Source organism: Clarias gariepinus, chromosome 28 (assembly GCF_024256425.1).
Source record: "Clarias gariepinus isolate MV-2021 ecotype Netherlands chromosome 28, CGAR_prim_01v2, whole genome shotgun sequence".
NCBI lineage: Eukaryota > Metazoa > Chordata > Actinopteri > Siluriformes > Clariidae > Clarias > Clarias gariepinus.
Window position 1 is genome coordinate 15,108,125 of NC_071127.1, and position 19,686 is coordinate 15,127,810.

The following is a 19,686-nucleotide window of genomic DNA, read 5'->3' on the forward strand; positions in this document are numbered from 1 at the left end:
AAAAATGAATAGCAGATCCTTCTACATAATAATAAACTAAAATAAATCCAGACGTTGGAACAAAACATAGATTACCTTTTCCGTAATCACTGTGATCAGGTCATTTGAACAGAGCGCTCGAAAGCTTCACACAGAATTTTACTATCGTGAGAAAATTCACCACAGTGTTTTTATTATCGTGTAAAAACCCTTCTGTCCATCAAACGTATTTCATTCAACTGTCATTTTTTTACTCCTCTGAGAAACTTTGTTTTATTTTGTTGACACTTTTGAAAAAAGTTTTTAAAACAAGTAGATCCTAATTTAGTTTTAAAATTCTTAGAACTAAAAAAATTAAACTTAAACATTTTATCTAGTTTTAAAATCGAATACTCGCCTTGAGTATAGCCGTAGAAGCTGGAATGGTGCTAAAAAATAAAACAAAAAGCAATCTTCTTAATAAACGTGATCTCATACTTTATTATATTTATTCCGCACACTTAAAAAAAAAAAGTTCATTCCAAAATTCTATTCAAAAGATGCCACTGTACATAAAAAAATATTTTAAAAAAAGCTCTTATAACTGTGCAGTGAAATTAAAAATATATTTTTTACAATCAGTGATCCTTCCTCAGCCAAAGAGCTAGGGTATAAAAGTTCTGAAAGAGTTTACAGAGTAGCAAAGGAGGCTAAAATCTCCCTCCAGGAAACTCGTCACGTTTACTCCCTTGTGGGGCAAACAAGCGCAGGAGGGATATATTTATTCCAACAAGAGAGAAACGAGCAGATAGTCTTCACACAGCTAATATTTACTATTAATCGTGCCGGATCAGATCAGATCAGGTTGGACTGTTTCCATCGAGGTGTTTTTAATCTGATTGGGCTGTTTATTTTATAGTGACCTAAAACAGAACGCGCACAAAAATTTGTTAATGCTTCCTGCTTCGGGTTTAATCTCATTTTGCAATCAAACCCTTTATTCGATCAACCTGCTCTGCTCTGCTCTGCTCTCTGGGGAGTTATGACATGTTCAAACCTGTGTAATATGTACGTAGCTAAGATTTGCTGTGTGTGTGTGTACAGAACAACACTAATGGCTCATCAGCTCCAGAGGTTCACGTTATAAATAGTAAAACAGCAGTTAAACAGGTCTGACAGCCGCAGCAGTAATAAAATCACGTCCTATCTTCCTGTCACAGGCCATCTTTTTCAGTTACTAAAGCTGTACGTTAGCGATACAAGCTGAAATGTTGGGTTATAATGACGTTCTCAGCTTTTTTTTTTTAGATAATAATGCAATACAGCAATCGGTATTTAGTATTTTATTCTTCAAAACCTGCTGGATCCGGTATAGAGTCAAAAAGACGTCTGCAGTACTCTGGTGTCACTCGCTCAATCCATGCCTACTTAATCATGTAAAGGAATCGGTTTCTTGACCGCTCCTGCCACCTTCACCATGCCCAACAGGTTTCTACTGGGTTTAGATTTGGAGATGGTCGACCATGACTCTAGAAGCTGGACACTGTTGTCTCATAACCAGTTTTCCACCAGTTTGCACAACTCTTCAGCCAGATAGACTAGAACTAACCACCTGTATTGGGGACAACGATAAATGCAGTCTAATGGATGGCACACACTAAAAGGTTTGGTCCAGGGTCGTTTATGATTTCTTTCTACATTGCGGTAAAACAATACAGAAGGCGTCCAAAATATACAATAATCTCCTCTGAACAGTTTATATTGAGATTTATCTGCTACTTATGATCTGTAAAGTCTTCATAGGCTACGTTTACACTGCAGGTCTCGATGCCCAATTCTGATTTGTTGCCTATATCTGATTTTTTTTGATCGTCTGGTTACACGTTTCTTCAACCATGACCCGAATCCGATCCAAGTGTTTACACTTGCCATAGCATCTAAAACATCGTGCATACTTAAAGCGAGGTTCTTGCGCCACACACTAGCCAAGATGGACGAAGGCGAAATATGCTTGACGCTAGCTCTGCGATGTATGCAAAGTTCGCAAAACGTCACCATGTTTTTGAAGCGGAGGAGGAAAAAACGCCATAATTGCAGCCTGTGCATATGTTTCATTCACCAAATACTGTTTTCTTAATGTTATTTAGCCTAATTAAGCATTAACACGAGGCGGGGGCGCTTTTCCTCTTTCATGTCACTTGCGATGTTATCATTTTACACGCGGTTCCACTAGAAAATAACATTACGTCATTAAACCGCGAAGAAGTCGCAGTTTTAATGACGTACAGAACACAATGCCTCAGGAAATCCAATCCGTCTGTTTACACAACAATCATATTAGCACATATCTGATTTAGATCTGATTTATTTCCACATGTGAAGGAGGCCTGAAACCGATCTCGAAATATCAGAATGCATGCGTTTTTTTTTTTTCCTGTTTACACGGATATAAAACATATCCGATATGTGTCACATATGAGCAAAAAATCGTTTGACTGACGGTGTAAATGTAGCTTAAATGGACTTCTCCTCTGCAGCAGAGGTAAGTTTTGGTCTTGCTTTTCTGGGAAGGTTTTCATGAGAGACAGTTTTATCATGATGCTTGATGGAGTTTACAACTACTGTTCTTGTAAAAACAGTTTCAGAACTGTGTCTTAAAATACAGCGTTGTTGTTGTTGTTACTTAATTTCCTGATGCCATGTGTCTTTACACAGGTCACAGTTTTGGAATCACCAGTATTTTTGTAGAATGTAGTAAATAAATTACTAGAAAAGTGACCCCAAACTTTTGACCAGTAGTGTAAATGTCGTTCTAACATTTTGGGTTTTGCGGACGCCTCATTCCAAAAACTAGGAAATCCAAAGCTGAAGTAGAGCTGCGTATTCCTAAAAGACGACGTTGTTTATACAGTACGTATTAGACTTTAAAGCAACATAAAGGTTTTGGCAGAGAGTTGGAGATGTCATTACGCAGATACACAAACTGCGGCGCTTTTCATTAACGATGCTGTATTTAAAAAGCATTTTATATCGTAAAGCAAACCCTGGATTGTGTCGCTTTTAATGTATTATAATCCCTTTTTTTTCTTTCGTTAGTGACGCTTTATCTAGAAGTAAATGTACTGAATTAAATCATGAAAGGGACAGGCAATGCCTTGGGGACGTGGGCCTACAACCAGATGGTAGCCGTGCTATATACAGTATAACGGCACTCCAGTTAATGTGTGGAAGCACAGAAAAAAAACATAAACAACGTAAAAAAAAAGAAAATAAAAAGTAAAATGGGGTATGCTTTACTTTTGTGCTCCTGTCAATCACAGCAACACTAGCTGTGTCTTAAGGGTCTTTTAATTGTGCAGAACAACAGAACACCATTATGACATTAAAAACCTTTTTATTTCTCTATATAATCTCCTGCTACACTAATGCACTTACGCCAGTGTTTCATTAGTACTTGGAAACCATCAAGGTAGAAAGTTCTCTTGGTCCACCCGAAGCCATGATTTTGCGGATCGTTAATTCGGAGAGTCCCGGTTTGACCTGAACACCCCCTGGATAAAAGAGAAAGGATAAACACTTTTTAAGTGTGTTGATGTGTTAAGGTGTGACTCAGTGTGTTTGTTACAGTAATTATTTGTAACAGCTGTCGTCCCTAACACTGTACACTCTGTACACTCAGCTTGGAAAGACTAAATAAAGTGCTTCATGATGCCCCTGATTGTGTAATAGTAAGTAGTAGTTACTCATGTTGGTTTCGGTATCAGTGATATTTGTGTCGCAAAAAACATCTGCATATACTCGGTCCAAAAAAAAAAAAAAAAAAAAGATACTGTCACGTCAGTGTAAGAAATAATAATTTTGGAAATATTGTGGTGTAACTCGTATAATGTATTAATTTTGGGCAGAAAGTAGTTTTGACTTGGAAAATAATATTCAGACACATAGATTATGCTTTATTAAAAACTAAACCTTAAAGCCAAACAAAAGAAACCCAAATAAAAAACAAACCCTGAAAAATGAATGAAAAGAATAACACAACACAAAACGAAATGATGGGGGGGGGGGGGTATCAACAAAGCAAACGGAAAGGAAAACGGAAGCTAATTTCCCACTGGGATTAAAAAAGTCCTTTGAAAACCAAATTAAACACTAAAGTAAACAAAATACCTCAAAGCAAAAGAAAAACAAAGAAAATCCATCATTAAACGGAAAATAAATAACACAAAGGAAAATTAAGCAAAGCACAAAACTAAAAAAAATAAATAACAGAAAAATACAATAAAAAAAAAATGAAAGAACAACAAATGCCCCAAAAAAACACACACAAATAAAAAAGCTAACAGGAAACTAACCACAAAACAAAACACAGGAAAAAAAATACAGGAAATAAAAATAACAGCAATCAACAGAACAGGAAATGTAACAGAAAGCTAAAGACAGAACAACGTTAAGAAAAAATAAATAAGAGAAAAAAAAACACAGTAAATTAATTAAAATCCCACCTAAAGGGGAAAAAACAGGAAACAACACAAATGTAAACAAAACAACAAAAAATAAATAAAATGTAGCCACACACACAATAAAGAAGAGAAGCAAGATTTTTACTAAAACACACACAGACACACACACACACACACACAGACACACACACACACACAGACACACACACACACACACACAGACTTGTAAAGAGCAAAGCAAGGAAGTGGTTACAACTACACGGTGAGGAGCGACGTTTGTTTCGATTGCTTTTCGAAACTGCATTCCAAAGTGCAGCTCGACACTGTATTCATCTCCACTCAGGACACACACACACACACACACACACACACACACACACAGCACTCTTTCTCTGGCAAGTGTGTGAGTCATGTACGGAGTGCTTTGGGCGTGGCAGAGCGCTATTCAAACACTCCTATCACGGTGCACCAGGTCGAGATTGTAGAAATCTATAGAAACCTCGAGTGGCAATGAGGAAACGAAGAGACGTGACCACGTGACCACGTGACTAGTTATGTTTCTGTTCCAATTTTTTATTTCAGTCACAATTATACATTTATATTTGTTGTCTATGTAAATAATTTACTTCTATCGACTCGGATTTGTGTTTACTGTAGACTGTGTAAGGAAAAGAAAAGATGATTATTTTCCTGCAAAAACACGTTCTTAAGTTCTTTATATATATATATACATACAGCGCCCTTCACAATTATTGGCGCCCCTGGTTAAGATGTGGTTTTAGGCTTCTAACAAATTAATTTTTATTGCAGAAGCATAATCTCACACTGAAAATTGTAGGACAAAAAAAAAAAAAACACGGTTTCATATAAAACAATACATATATTTCTTAATGAGAGATTTTTTTTCGCCACTGATTAGTTGTACTCTGAGCTTAAGGACACATCTTTATTAAGGGTGCCAAGAATTGTGGAGGATAGACTGTACGTTAAAATGCTTTTTTTTAAAAAAACTTTGTGAAATAAATTAGTTCCTACTATCAGTTCCTACAATCTAATTTTTTCTAGCAAAGCAAATAGTTTTTTTTTTTTTTTTTTTACTTGTTTCAAGTGAGGAACCACAAAGTAAGTCCTGATGACATTTCCGTCAGTATAAAACCGAAACGAGTAGTTGCACAATAAAGCACTGACACTGACTAACATCGACTTTATTTACTTTAAATATAAAAAACAATTTTTTGGTATAGATTGATTTTATACTCATTTTCTTTTGATTGTGTAAAGCTGGCTCGGTGATGTTAGGACATTAAGTGTGTTGCACATTTGTCATGTTAGAATGTTAACGCCTGGTTAGTCTGGTTAGTGGATCCATGCCAAATCTTATACACACTGTACTGCTGAACTACTCGGCAGTAACACGACCACATTCTCACCACACACACACACACCCAAGGTGTGTGTGACTTTCTAATGTGCAAATTTGAAATTAGGAGATGTACAAGTAACGCCTCTCCTTAGTCGCCCCTTTTTTTTTTCCCTCCTCTGACCTTGTTAAATGTTTCATCAGAGTTAACACAGGAGCTGATAATAACGAAATAAAAAAGTTTCTAGCATGCTTCCCCACAACACGTAATCATAAACTGATATGCGAGGAATAAACAATAACAGAAGCACGCTGTGATTAACTGTTATGATCAACCTTGGGTTGATGTGAGCAGGAAGCCGTTACCACACTTACCGAAGTGGTTCATCCATCACCGTTTTCAACTGATTACAGTGTATTTATAAACTAATATTCTCTGTCATTATTGCTAATAATTTATTTAAAATTCTGTAACAGTATTAGTTGTATTCGTAGTACCAGCTTTGGGAGAAATAGTTGAAATTGTGGTAGTAAAAGTAAAAAAAAAAAAAGTAGTAGTGAAAATAGAAGTATTTCTAGTAGTGATGGTTGAAGTCCTATCAGTCGTGTTAATTATAGCGGTATTAATAGTCGTTAGATCAGTAGGTTTAGTTTTAATAGTATTTATTGATGTAGTGGTAATAGCAGTTGAATTAATAACAATAGAAGCAGTAGTAACATTGGAAGTTATGTAATGTTTATGTAATAGTAATGTTTATAGTAATAGTGATGGTAGAAGTAATACTCATAGCAGTTTTATTCAAAAGAGAAATATTAATAGTATTGCTCTTAATAGTTGTTGCAATAGTAGTGGTTGTAGTAATGGTTACAGTTGTCAGTTTGTTAGTGGAAGTTAGTAGAAATAACATTTATAATAATGGGAGTAATTTGCATAGTTATATATTTGTAGTATTGTTGGCAGTTGTACATGTAATGGATTGAAGTCCTAACAGTCGTTGACATAAATGCAATAGTAATTATACTGTTGTTAGTAGTAATAGTAGATGTGGTGCTAATATGTAAAGCTAGAATAGAAGTAGTAATCATAGATGTCATAAAAGTAGCATTAATGGTAGTTGTAGTATTGGTATTGTTTGTAGTGGAAGTAATTGTTGTCGTAGTGATACATGTACAGTAGTATAACAGTAGTAGTATTAGGAGTTGTAGTAATAACAGTAGTTTTGATAGTTGTAGTAGTGCTATTAATAGTTGTAGTATTAGTAGTAATAGTTATGTTAGTAATGATTGTACTAATCTTAGTTGGGGAAATGGTAGTATAGATGTTCTTGTAATAGTAATAGAAGTTAAGAGTATTAGTAACAGTTTTAGTAGTAAGTGTAGTTAAAGTTATAACAGTATTATTAATAGTTATAACTGTCCATAAGGCGAACATTTGAGTTACGAACTTTCGAAGAAACATAGATGTAGTTGTGTTTGTTAAATCATGTGCATCGCGCATCCCAGGAGGTGGATGGAGCTTGCACGGAAGCAAGCATAAAAGCAGTGGCGATAAAGCTGGTACAGCGAGGCTGTCATTATTTATTCTTTTAACATGAATCGTTCACCCAGCAGCACGATTATAAAAAAAAACAAGGATCATGGAACATGTTGGTTTTATACTGTATATAGCCAATTGTATTAGTATTCTAGTACCTAGACAGTGTTTGTTGGACTTACGAACAAACCTGACTTACGAACAAGCTTTCAAGATGGAACCCGTTCATATGTTGGGCACATGCTGTACGAGTAAAAGTGGTATCAATAGTCGTGTTTAATGTCATGACAGTTGACAATACTGGTAGTAATATATTAATAGTCAATATCTGTAGAGGTAAAGTAGTGGTAACAGTTGTATCAGTAATAATATTCAATAATAACAGTAGTATTATGGTAGTAAAATCGTAATTACTGCTAATTTTAGTAGTTTTTAAATCGTGGCACATTAGTATCTGAAATGTAGCTTGGCGTTTATAAATATTAATGTTGTTGTTTTATGATGACCACTGTGAAGGAGAATGTAATTTAATAGGTATGTAATACTTTTAAAATTTTAAGATTTTATTATTGCTAATGCTCCACTACTTTCTTTTTTTCTAAATTTTAGATACCCCGAGCTGCTGCGATATTGGAATGGAAAAACGAGGTAAGACAACAATTTGTTTGTATATCTATCTATTTTATTTATTTATTTTTTTCACAGTGTGATTTTAGTTATTTTTCAAACACTCAGCTTTAAACCAATGAAACGGCCTGGTCTTTTCTTCCTGACAGCAAGTCATTAAAGTGAAAGGTACAGTCATCGGTGACATCACTGAAATGCAAATAGGTACACTAGGTAGGCACGCGATTCGCTCCAGCCGATCACATGACCCCAACGTCTGTCGAGTAGGTGATACCTGATCTCACTTAGCACAGCATACACACCTTCAGGTGTGCCGTTCTCTGGCTCTTTGTGTTTTCGCGTGTCTGTGCGTGTACACGTCTCAGTTTGTGGACTCTATGGATGAAGAGAATCACGTTGTAGGACAAGGAATTATCTCAGGTAGGAGAAATTCTGTTTAAGAACCTTAGTGTTTGAAAGAATTTGTGAAAAGCCGGTATTTTGTGTGTTTTTTTTTTTTTCCACTCCCTGTCTGAACGGTCACGTGACTTTGTAGCCTTTTCATGGCTGAGTGCTTTATCTGTTTCAGCACACCTGATTAACTTTAGCCGTGAGAGTTTCAGCAGGGAATATCAGCCTGTGCTTTGTTCTAGTTTATACCAGAGAGAGTCTCTTCTTTCTTTTTGTTGCATGCTTTAAGTTTGAAGTGTTTTTTCTTCTTCTTTACGCCTCCGGTCAAACAGCACAGCGTTGTGTATAGTTTCTGTTTAGCAAACAATGTGTTTAGTACCTTTACTTCTAACTGAAATAGTGTTTAAGTTGCACGTCACCTTGCTAATTTAGCTTAACGTCACCTTGCTCTTTTAACTTAGCTAGTATTTATTATTGTTTAGTATATTTTTTATAGAAATGGCACCAAATAACTTTTTCTTGTTTGCTCCCAATCTCTAAAATCAATCAATACCCAGACAACTATTTTTTTCTTCAGAGTTACTAAGCTTTCTCTCTTTAGTTTTATTTTTTAGACTAAAGTACTTATGAGAAGAATACATAGCATAAATCACAGCATGTACACAACCATTTAAACTTGTATGCAAAATCACTTGCATTTGAAATGCCATAAATATAATAAGAGTCTAAATTCAAAAAATATTACAATCCTTACTTTTATTACTGGATCAAACCATATTTTTCACCTCCGTCATCCGGTCCACCATTTTAGCCTGGTATTACTGGCGATACGCATGATTGGTATTGGCACATTTCCAATCATACGTACGGTATCTGATCAATGACGTTTCTATCAATAATAATAATAAAAAAAAAACTATAATTTAATCAATTAATTTTTTTCTTTTGTGATAATTATACTAGTATGCGGTAGTATGAATATCAGAAACAATACAAAAGTGGTGGTTTTGGTGATATTAGTAAAAGTACTAATAGGAGTTTAATTATTAGGGTTAATTGTGTTAATAGTATTAGTGCCAGCTGTTGTAATAGAAGTAGAGGTGATAGTAGTACTAGTAGTAGTAATACAGATGCATCAATACTGTAGATATAGTGGTAGTCACAATAGTAAATTTCAAATTCAAATTTTATTTGTCACATACACAAACATACACAGTACGAAATGTAGTGAAATGCATTATACGCCTGCCATTGACCCTAAAAGAGAGTTAAATTTTACAAATAAGAAATAAATATGAATAAAAGAAATACGATAGAAATTAAATTAAAAAATTAAATTAAACTAGGAAAAATAGAACTAAAAATAAAAATAGAAATGTGCTAGGAAAAAAAAAATAGAACTAAACTAACTAACTAACTAACTAACTAACTAGTAGTGTTAATGATCTTAGTTGTAGTGCTATGTTATGTTATTGTTATGGTTATTAAAGCATATAGGTATAGTATGGTATAGATGTAATATTAGAGGTAATACTTTTAATATTACAGAAGTAACAGTCGTAGGAATAATAATCACCAGGGATCACCCGATATGATATTACAATACCTAGGTGCTGATGATTACATTTTTGTCTCTAATCGTATCATAATCTAATAATTTTCAAACCCTTTAGCCACACACCTCCCCCCGCCCCAGATGTTTTTACAATTCCAAACAAACTTAGTAAATCATTTGCTCCTGCTACAGGATGCCACGCTGCCTGTTAATGTGAAATTAGTCTTGAGCACTCCCCCTGCAGGATTATAGAGAAACTGCAACATTTTAGTATCTCAAGTACATTTACATTTAAAAAAATCATGAATTGATGTACAGAAAGTCTTGATATGTAGCTAAATATATTTTTTTTTCCCATCTCAAGAAGATGAAGGTCGTAGTACCAGTAATGGAAAATATAATTGATGTAAGAGTAATAAATCATAGTAATATTAGCAGCAGTGCTAGTGGTAGTAATACTAGTAAAAGACACAATTTTTATACTTGTAGTTTTTGTTATAATAGTATGGTAATATGAGTAATAGTCACAGTAATAATGATAATTGTACTAGTAGTAATAGTTCTCATGGTCACAATAGTAGTGGGATTCGTAATAGTTCTTTTTATATTTGTGAATGCAAATAATAGTAATTAATAATAGTGGAAATAATATTTATAGTAATAGAACTATTAATGGTAGTATAAATTGCTGGGACTAGTAGTGGTGGTCGTAATACTACTATAATAGCTAAAGCAGAAGTGTTAGTATTAAAGAAAAGTAAAATAAAAAAAAAAAGTAGAACATCAACGTATTGATTCTTTAGGAATAAGATATCGCTCCTTCTTCCCCAGGTTCACAATTTACACACATTGATGGCAAATGGAAAAAAAAAAAAAAAAATATATATATATATATATATATATATATATATATATATATATATATATATATATATTTGTATCTAGTTAGTGATACGATTTCCTTCATGTTAAAAGGCATCTTAAAAGCAACTTTCATGACATTAGATATTAAATGAAAACCTTGTGGTGATAATTTGAGATTTTCTTTTTCTAAATAATTAAATTTTTATTATTTTACATTTAAAATGTTCACACTTGAATTCCAGTTAAAGGTGCAGTAACCAGTTTGTGCTTTAGAGGGAGCTTGTGAATCCGTCCGGTGCTGCTGGAGATTTCCTTCACACGATCATCAGACCTGTTTAATCAGCGTTTTAGTTTTGAAGAAGTAACAGTTGCTTCCAAGAACAATTGTGTGTGTTTTTGGAATCTTTATGATCCACTTCCTTCTCAAACATTTTATCCAAGACTGTTTGCACAAAGTGGATACTGATGGGTTCATCATGTACTTGTTAGTTTTTGCCTTAGAGAGATTGCATATGATGGATTATATAGTTTTAGGGGCACTGTTTGGGTGGAAAAAGAGAAGAAAAATTCAAATTAAAGAAAAAAGTATCAGAGCAATACAGAAAATGGCATTATAATTTAAGATAGTCACAGTATTGCAAAAGTAAAATTGTTGACTTGTGTATATAAAAACAAAAGTTGCATTACTTCCCTAAAGAAATTGCATGTAAAATAAAAGACATAATACTAGATAACAAAAATTGAGAATGTAATCCCAACAACTTCAGAAGAAAATTAATATTCAAAGGAGTACAGACGTCTGGTCATAGCCATAAAGTTGTCATTGTTTTATTACAGTACATCCAGTTGAAAGGTGTTTTAAAAATAAGTTGCTGAAATAATTATAAACAAACATTTTGTTCCAGGTAGCTTAACTTGGTTTATATTATACACAAGTCATTTAAAACTGTTATTTTGTGTATTATGTTATTAGAACACAATGTTTACTCTCTGTAATTATGTGATATTACAGGTCTCACTAAAAATACAACTATTGAATAACAGAACACAGAACCTTAGTCATCCTCTCTCGACCATGGCAAATTTTTCAAATGTATAAAAAAAAAATGAACAGAAATACAAAAACAACAATATAAATATAAATTTATTTGTAAGAGAAGTTTTTGAGATAAAAAGTCAAAATTCAAGAAAACATGCAATGTCAATTCAGTTCTAACAAATCGCTAAGTATGAACGTTGTTAAAATCTGGAACGGGGTTTTAGGGAAATTCTTGATTCTTTTGTTGCCTGAGAAAAGTCAGTGTTTGCCGTTCAAAGAGCATGTATGGAAAATAATAATCAGGGCGATCAGTCCTGCAGATATTAAGTTCTTACATAAAGTTTTATATATATATATATATATATATATATATATATATATATATATATAAATATAAATATTAGTGTTGAGATTAAAAAGTCTTTTAACAGTACTCAACTACTACACAGTAAAATGTACAAATCTAATAGAATAAATTATACGGAAGTGATATCATTTCACAACATCATTATTGGATTTGTTTCTAAAACTATACAATATAAATCAAGCCACTACATTTACTATTAAATCTATGGTAAAATATACCCGAGTAAACTGGTATGTTAAAACTTCATAGTATCGCCAACAGTCATCCGACTCCACAGTTTCCGGTCCTTCTGTAGTTTGTTCCAGGGTAAAAATGGTGCACCAGGAGGTTAAGTGTTTATTTATTTGTAAAAAAAAATTGACTTAAAATTCCTTAAAATATACCAAATTATGGGTATCAATGAAAGAAGATACTGTATTATGTAGTGTAGTATATAATACTGTACATATATACATACACGTCCAGGCCATTATTTATAATGAATTATCTATTTAATATAATTTTTAATAAATTCAATAATAATTGAGATTAAATTTCAGCTTTCAGCTTTTATTAATGGGTTTTTACATTCAAGTGTAGAAATTACAGCACTTTATAAATGTACCAGAAGGTAGTAAGTCAAAATGATCTTAAACCGTCTTCTTTTTTTCAAGGGGACTTTGCGTTGTGTAGTTACACAGAATATTGTGTAATTATTAGAGTAAAAACTCCCTTTTTTCTTTATATAATCCCCCCCTACACTAATGCACTCATTCCAGTGTTTCATTAGTGCTTGGATACCATCAAGGTAAAAAGATTTTACAGTACACCGGAGCGTACCATAATCACCGTTTAAACATAGGCCACGATCGTCCTTCGCGGACGTACAGCCCATCTTTAAGACGTTTGCTCTATTCAGATATTTAACTGAGGCCAAGAGCCTCATCACCGAACTGTGCTTGAAATCTTCTGTAAATGTCAATCTATTTTTACAACTTCATTCACAAGAAATGCCATCATGACACACTCTTCCACACACTCCGTTTTGCACTGTCTGACCATGCGGTAATGGGAAACCCGTGTCGCTGACCAGTGCGACTACCAAGACGCGCTCAGATCTCTCCTGCTCGTGAGACGACATGTCCTTAAGCCTTTACTGCAGCTCTCTTGTTTTGGTCTTCTTCAGTTTTAGCTTCAGCAAGTGAAAGGAATTCAGGTTACAGAGCATGCTTCGGGTCATCGTCCATCTGAAGTGTTGTGCAATGTGTTTTAAAGCATTTGGCTGAATCGAGGCTGATAATATAACCCTGAACACTTTTACTTCTTTTCTCAGCAGTCACATCATCAATAAACACAAGATAATACGGAGGTCGGGATCCATAGCCATTTTGATATATACCTCAAGATAGATTTTAGACTAACGGACGATTGAAACGGACCAGACCTTATATTCTTTAACATCATCTGAAGTCAGCAAGCCATCCGAATCGGTCCTTGAGCAGTCGTTGCAGTAAGGGAGGAAATCGATGTCTGCGTGGAACATCAGTCCTGACAGATTTAGTAATGTTTAACGCTCTCATCTTAAGCACCGTGAAGAAAGAGACACTCACTTTCAGCATACATTGTGCCCTACTGTAATTTAAACTTTGGGTCTCCCTGTGTATATACGGGACACGTAACAGATTCAGGTCTGACATCGTCTCTGCTCAAACATGATTTGGCGTTTGGTTTTCCTGGATGTTTGTGCATCCAGATGGGTCACAATTTGGACGTAAAGTTACAGCACGCTATTGTAGCAGAAGGAAAATTGAGTAACGCAGAAAACTAAAGAAGGATTCTCCAAATGCTAAAGGAATTCCAATGTAAGAAACAAATACCGAATAATACAGCACCTGAACGTATTATAATATTTGATTATTACTGCAGTACAGTATAACCAAACACATGCAAGTTATTTTTATCGTTGTTTGTTGTAAAAAAAAAAAAAAAAACAATCCAGAAGAACAGCTCAAGCAAGTTTAACCAGATTTCTTCATTTTCTCCAATATGGAACAGTCTCGTATCCAGCCACACTCGGTTATTGTTTGTGTAACAGCACAAGTAGGCGAGATCATCGTGTCACATTCTGGAAAGTTTGATTAAAGATTATTTCTCAGTCAGGAGATCCCAAGTTTGAACCTCGACAGTGCTACCTCCAGGCTTGAGGGTTCGAATCGTGCCTCCATTCTGGTTGCATGGTGTTTGCATGTCTGTGTGTTTGTGTTTCCTCCAGGTACTCCGGTCTATGTTGATTGGAGCCTCCGAATTGCACATAGTGTATAATTGAGTGCGAGTGTGTGTGTAGACATTTACTACAATAATAACATGTATATAGTATATATAGTAGGGATAGCAATCACAAGGGTCCAACCAATACAATAATATTACGATATCCAGGTGCCCATTCGATTGGTATCGTACCACTGTTAGTACCACAATTTTTTATTTTTTATTTTAAATACCCCCATTATCTATAAATAATTGTAGATTTTGTAAAAAAAAAAAAAAAAAAAAAAAAAGATTTTCTACTCGGGTATGCAGCAACAACGTTGAACAAATAAGTTATGAACACACAAAGTATAAAAAAATAAACTAACGAAAACGTTGTAAGCAAATTTAACCAAAAAAAAATCAATGATATAAGTAAAAAAATATATAAATGAATAAATAAATTAACATCTCTGTAAGGTATTTATAAGTAATGGGTATGAAAGACAAAGTTGATTAACAGTTTCCACCAGAAATTTTATGGGAAAGAAGAGAATATGTTCTTGACCCTTTACAACTTTGTTAAAAAATATATTCTTTTAATAATATTATATTACACCCATTCTATACCAATGATAATTAAATAATTATAATGAATTACAATGACTAATGAATTTCATCTCTGTCTTTGTATTATAATGTCGTCATGAATACATCATGGTCAAATCTCTGGTTTTTAGTTTAGGTGAAGACGACAGTGATGGTTTGCTCTCATAATTACATATTACCTGGCCAAAAAAAAAGAAAAAAGTCACACAGAAACAGAATTTGAGTCCCTAGATGTCTGTTATGTCAGGAAAAGAAAAACTCCGCAGATGTGATAACCTGGTCACTCAATACATTCAGGTCGTCAGCTGACTTAATTTTTTTTATGCTACATAAAGTCGCTGAGCCTAGAACTGACCAACTGAATCTTAATTCAAATTTTCAAATTTCGTTACATATGCAACGTTCATGCAACTGACTCTTTGTTTAATTAGCATAGTTTTGGTTTTAACTGTGTGCACAGGATGATATGTAGTGAAATGTTTTAACAAAACATGGGTGGTCCATGACCTAAAAATTAAAAGAAAAAGAGAGTATTTTAAATAAAGAATATAAAATAAGAATATAATTATAAAAAGAAAAGAAAAATAGATTATGAAAAAATATTCAATTAAGGAATATAAAATCTGAAATATAAATATAATTTTTTTTTTAAAGTACAGTATAGAAAATATAGAAAACTTTTAATTCAACATTCAAAGAACTTTGTTAATTCCGGAGGGAAATTGCTACAGTATGTCTTGGTAATACAGTTGCTTTGATTAATTTACCGGAAAGAAAGAAAAAAATTAAACTAAAGGAAAAAAATGACAATAAATAGAAGTAAAAAATAGAATTAAATATAGCACACAGTATATATGTGTTACATATTGCACTTGAAATGTAGTTTAAATGAAAAATATTGCACAAAGGTCTTGGTAATTAGATATTGCACTTGGAACTTACCTTGAGTTGTGGGAACAGCAGTGTCAGTGTCAGTAGTTTGGCTGGAAAATCGACATTATGAACTGGAAATAAAATAATAAAATTAGAATTGAAATGGAATTGAAATAAAAATGTTCTTTCCCGGTTTTGGTAATGTGTTGAAGTAGCCCAATAACTTGACCCTTCCTAAATGGTGACTTTTTATAGCCAGGTTGTGTATTTAAGGTCACCGTATGGTGCGGCATGTACGGCATGTGCTGATAAATCGATTTATGATAATTGCATGATAAATGTCGTAAAACCCGATGTTCCGCTTTTATTAACTTGATCAGTTGTGTTAATGTCTCTTTGCAACAGACTTTTTTTTTAGATAGTTTGTAGCTTTGCTTTTAACTGTGTGCACAGTGAAGCATGGTGGTGGCAGCACCGTATAGAGAGTCATTGCTTTTGTAGGATTTTTTTATTTTTTTCTCTCCATAATCAGGTACTGATATTTGTTGAGGTGCCTCATGTACTGTAGCTAGACAGAACTGTGCTTATTCATTTCCTATTATTATTATTACCTTTCTATTAGACGAAATGAAACCTTAATAAACAGTCCTTGACTTCTCTAAAACTCTGATTTGATACTACCTTGTTCCCCACAATGCTTGGTTTAATCCCCGAACAGACCTCTGATCTAGAGGTCATTATGTGTGCTAACCATGCAGCACAATTACAGCTGCTGTAAATCATTAAAAGTTTTATCCTGGGTTGTAAAAAAAAAAAAAAAAAAAAAAACAGGCCAGGAATGTGCGCAACAGCTCGGGTCAAAGGGGAGGCGAGTTTCTCACACACCTGCCATTCGCCATTCCTCTCGTTGTAATCAGACGCTCGTCTGATGTCACTTCCTGCCACTTGCAAATTCCACCTCACTAGCAGTTCATCTTGCAGCGAGCTCTTGGGTTACCTCTTCTATGTAGAATGACGTGTGACTTCTCGAGGTTCCTCCTTCGCCTTACGGGAACACAGGGTTTATCCAACGCAGCCGCTTCGCTTCCATGTGGAATTCAGGCGCTGAAAAGTCTAGCAGAGGAATGACAGGAATGATCTGAGCCTGCTGCAATACCTCAGGCTTGCAGAGTAACTTATTTACCAAGTCAGAGGGAGGGACCAACAAGCGTGCAGAGAGAGAGAGAGAGAGAGAGAGAGAGAGAGAAACTCGTATTGTGTGCGAAGGTGGGACCGATAAGGAGACAAACGGAGGGAGGACAGCGAGCAAGCCGTGCAGGCTTGGGTTACTCTTTATGTTCGCTTTCTGACTAGGAAAAAAAAAAGAGAGCGAGGATAAGACAGTGTTTTGCCCTCCCTGCCTTGGGCCCGGGAGCATGGGCCAGGGCGATAGCACACAGGCTCACACACAGGCTCACACACACCACTCTACTCTTAATGCAGGTAAGTGTGTGGACTCTGACTCCTTAATATATTCAGAATGGCCTCATTCTACAAACTGTTGAACTTGTCGGGAATATTGTGTGAGGGTGTTGGCTGGAGATCGCGCCATACAGAGCATACGAGTACATTACAAGCTTCCTGCTTTTAATTCGAGCTTTGCCTATATGAAAACCAGAGAGGAAATATCCAACGCGTGTGGTTTTGGTCGAAGCCAGCATCACATCCTGGTGATCTTTTTGCTTGCTTAATAAGCACCGTCTCCTTTCTCAGACGTTACCAAATCGGCAAACTCTGCACATTTGATGATCAGTCAGAATTGTTAGCTTCTACCAAAATAAGATTGGAATCGGTTCTGTGCGTAATACACATTTGTTCATAGTGTACAAGATGTTGTGCTATATTTATTTATTATATTGAATGATTGAAAATGTTTTTAAAAAGTTGAGAAAAGAACTGAAAGGTCAACAAGGATAAAATGAAGGACAAACTATTTCCATTCATTCAATATTTTCAGTCATTTGTAATAAAGATTATAAAATGTATAGTAATTTTACTTTATGTGACATTACTGTATTACAAGCAAACATTAAGGTAAAGAAGCCTAGATTTCACAATATATTATATATCGTACAAAAAACCCGAGGTACAAGGTTATTACATAATGTCGGTCAAAAGTTGAAATATTAAAATAAATGAGTATTTCACGATAATTTTAATGAGGGTATCATAACGGACGGAAGCAAACTTTTTCCACTTTCACAATAAAGGGTATAAAGTCATAAATTTTATAGCACAAGTAAAAAAAAAAAAATTGCTTGGGTATTAATTGTATTTGTTGTCCAATCTTTGAAATTTCTAAAAAGACTGAAACATGCCACATGTATACTTATTATTATTATTATTATTATTATTATTATTATTATTATTAACAATAACAGATGTACAATTCGAATAATTGTTTAATGTGTTAAGTAAGGATTGAAACACAACAGTCCGTACAATTATTGTTTATCCCTTTGTAGTTGTGCAAGTCATCAACCTGTCACCTTTTTTTTTTTTTTATATTATTTTATTAAGAAGTTAAAGTTAACCAAGAAACCTTGAACACAACAGTCCTCCATCCTGACATCTTTCCTGTCAGAGGAAAGACTCTTTTTTTATAAATAAAACATTCAATATCACTTTACAGAATGCTCCATCATATTAAACATTATGCGTCATTGTTAAACAACACGTTTATTTAACACTCATTTATCATGAGTAAACTTTCCTGTTATTAAGACTCGGAGCTAACCCATATCTCAGACCTTTTTGGCAGAGCAAGCCGCATTGTGCCGAAGTAAAATTCCCAGTGGTTTTCATCGCTCAACTCTTAGCGATTTGGGTCAACGTTACATATAAAACGTTAAGAAGTACCGCTATGAATCGTGCCGAAGTCATGCTGAAGTGTCTGCCGTGGCCAGATGTTACCACGTACCTACTACATCTCATGATTTGCTATGAATTGCAAGACCTGCTTTGATTTCTCACAGTGATTTGGATACGCGTGACTATAGAAGCTGACAACCTGCTGCACAATTCTGTCGTAAACATCACCATACGCTGTGTATTTTCTATTAGAGCGTGCTATTTAGTAGCTTAGAGTGCAGGGTTTGATTCAGACATTTTATCAGATTTGTGACCGCTTTTAACAAGTGCACCGGCAGTGATTGCTCAGAACTGTTCACAATCCAAATTCAAGTACTGTAACTTACGAACTGCTTTGGCTTTTGTAAACTGCATAAACAAGGAGGCTTTTATAATTTTAATACTCTGCATTCCATTATGTTAATTTCACACACACTCAGTCACTGTTACACATAATCTGTTTTCTTTTAAGGCATGAAATTCAACTCATTGCTTATTAAGAGCATGGATTTTTTTTTTTTTTTGTTAGACCTGTCAAGCTTGCACATTTATAGTAGGTATTACAGGTTCATACTGTAGTTTTTTCATAGTTAAAGTTAGAACCCTTTCTCCAAGAACTTTAATATCTGTTTGTAGCATAACTGTTGAAACTGGGTTAAATGGCATAAGTGCTATTCAGACGTGATAAGATTTCTGGACTTCGGTCAGTTACACAATGTTCCTTTAGGACGGCTGAAAGAATTTGGTTGTTCTGCAGCTAATAAGTGACGTCTGTGTAGTGCTTTCACTGTGCATGGTTATCATATTAAACCTTCTGTTCATACCCCCCCACACACATTATATCAATACAGACTCCTTGCTTTGACCTTTGAACTATTACAAAGACTTGTTTTAGCTGCATGTGGCTTGCGTTAATAGGCATGATCGCGGTTGTA

At 34.5% G+C, this 19,686-nt stretch overlaps 1 protein-coding gene across 6 annotated transcripts in view; it reads left to right on the forward strand.

Annotated features, from left to right (window-relative positions):
- phactr4a (phosphatase and actin regulator 4a) overlaps positions 1–19,686 on the forward strand; it is a 51,436-nt gene that overhangs the window by 13,937 nt on the left and 17,813 nt on the right. For 2 of the 6 annotated variants that reach the window (XM_053489863.1, XM_053489864.1), the window contains exon 2: positions 7,922–7,960. In XM_053489863.1, the coding sequence (XP_053345838.1) occupies positions 7,948–7,960 (13 nt within the window). In that variant the 5' untranslated portion in view covers positions 7,922–7,947. Of the gene's footprint in view, positions 1–7,921; positions 7,961–8,223; positions 8,360–17,136; positions 17,345–19,686 lie in introns of those variants that run through there. The other 4 variants (XM_053489865.1, XM_053489866.1, XM_053489862.1 and 1 more) reach the window with 3 other exon arrangements.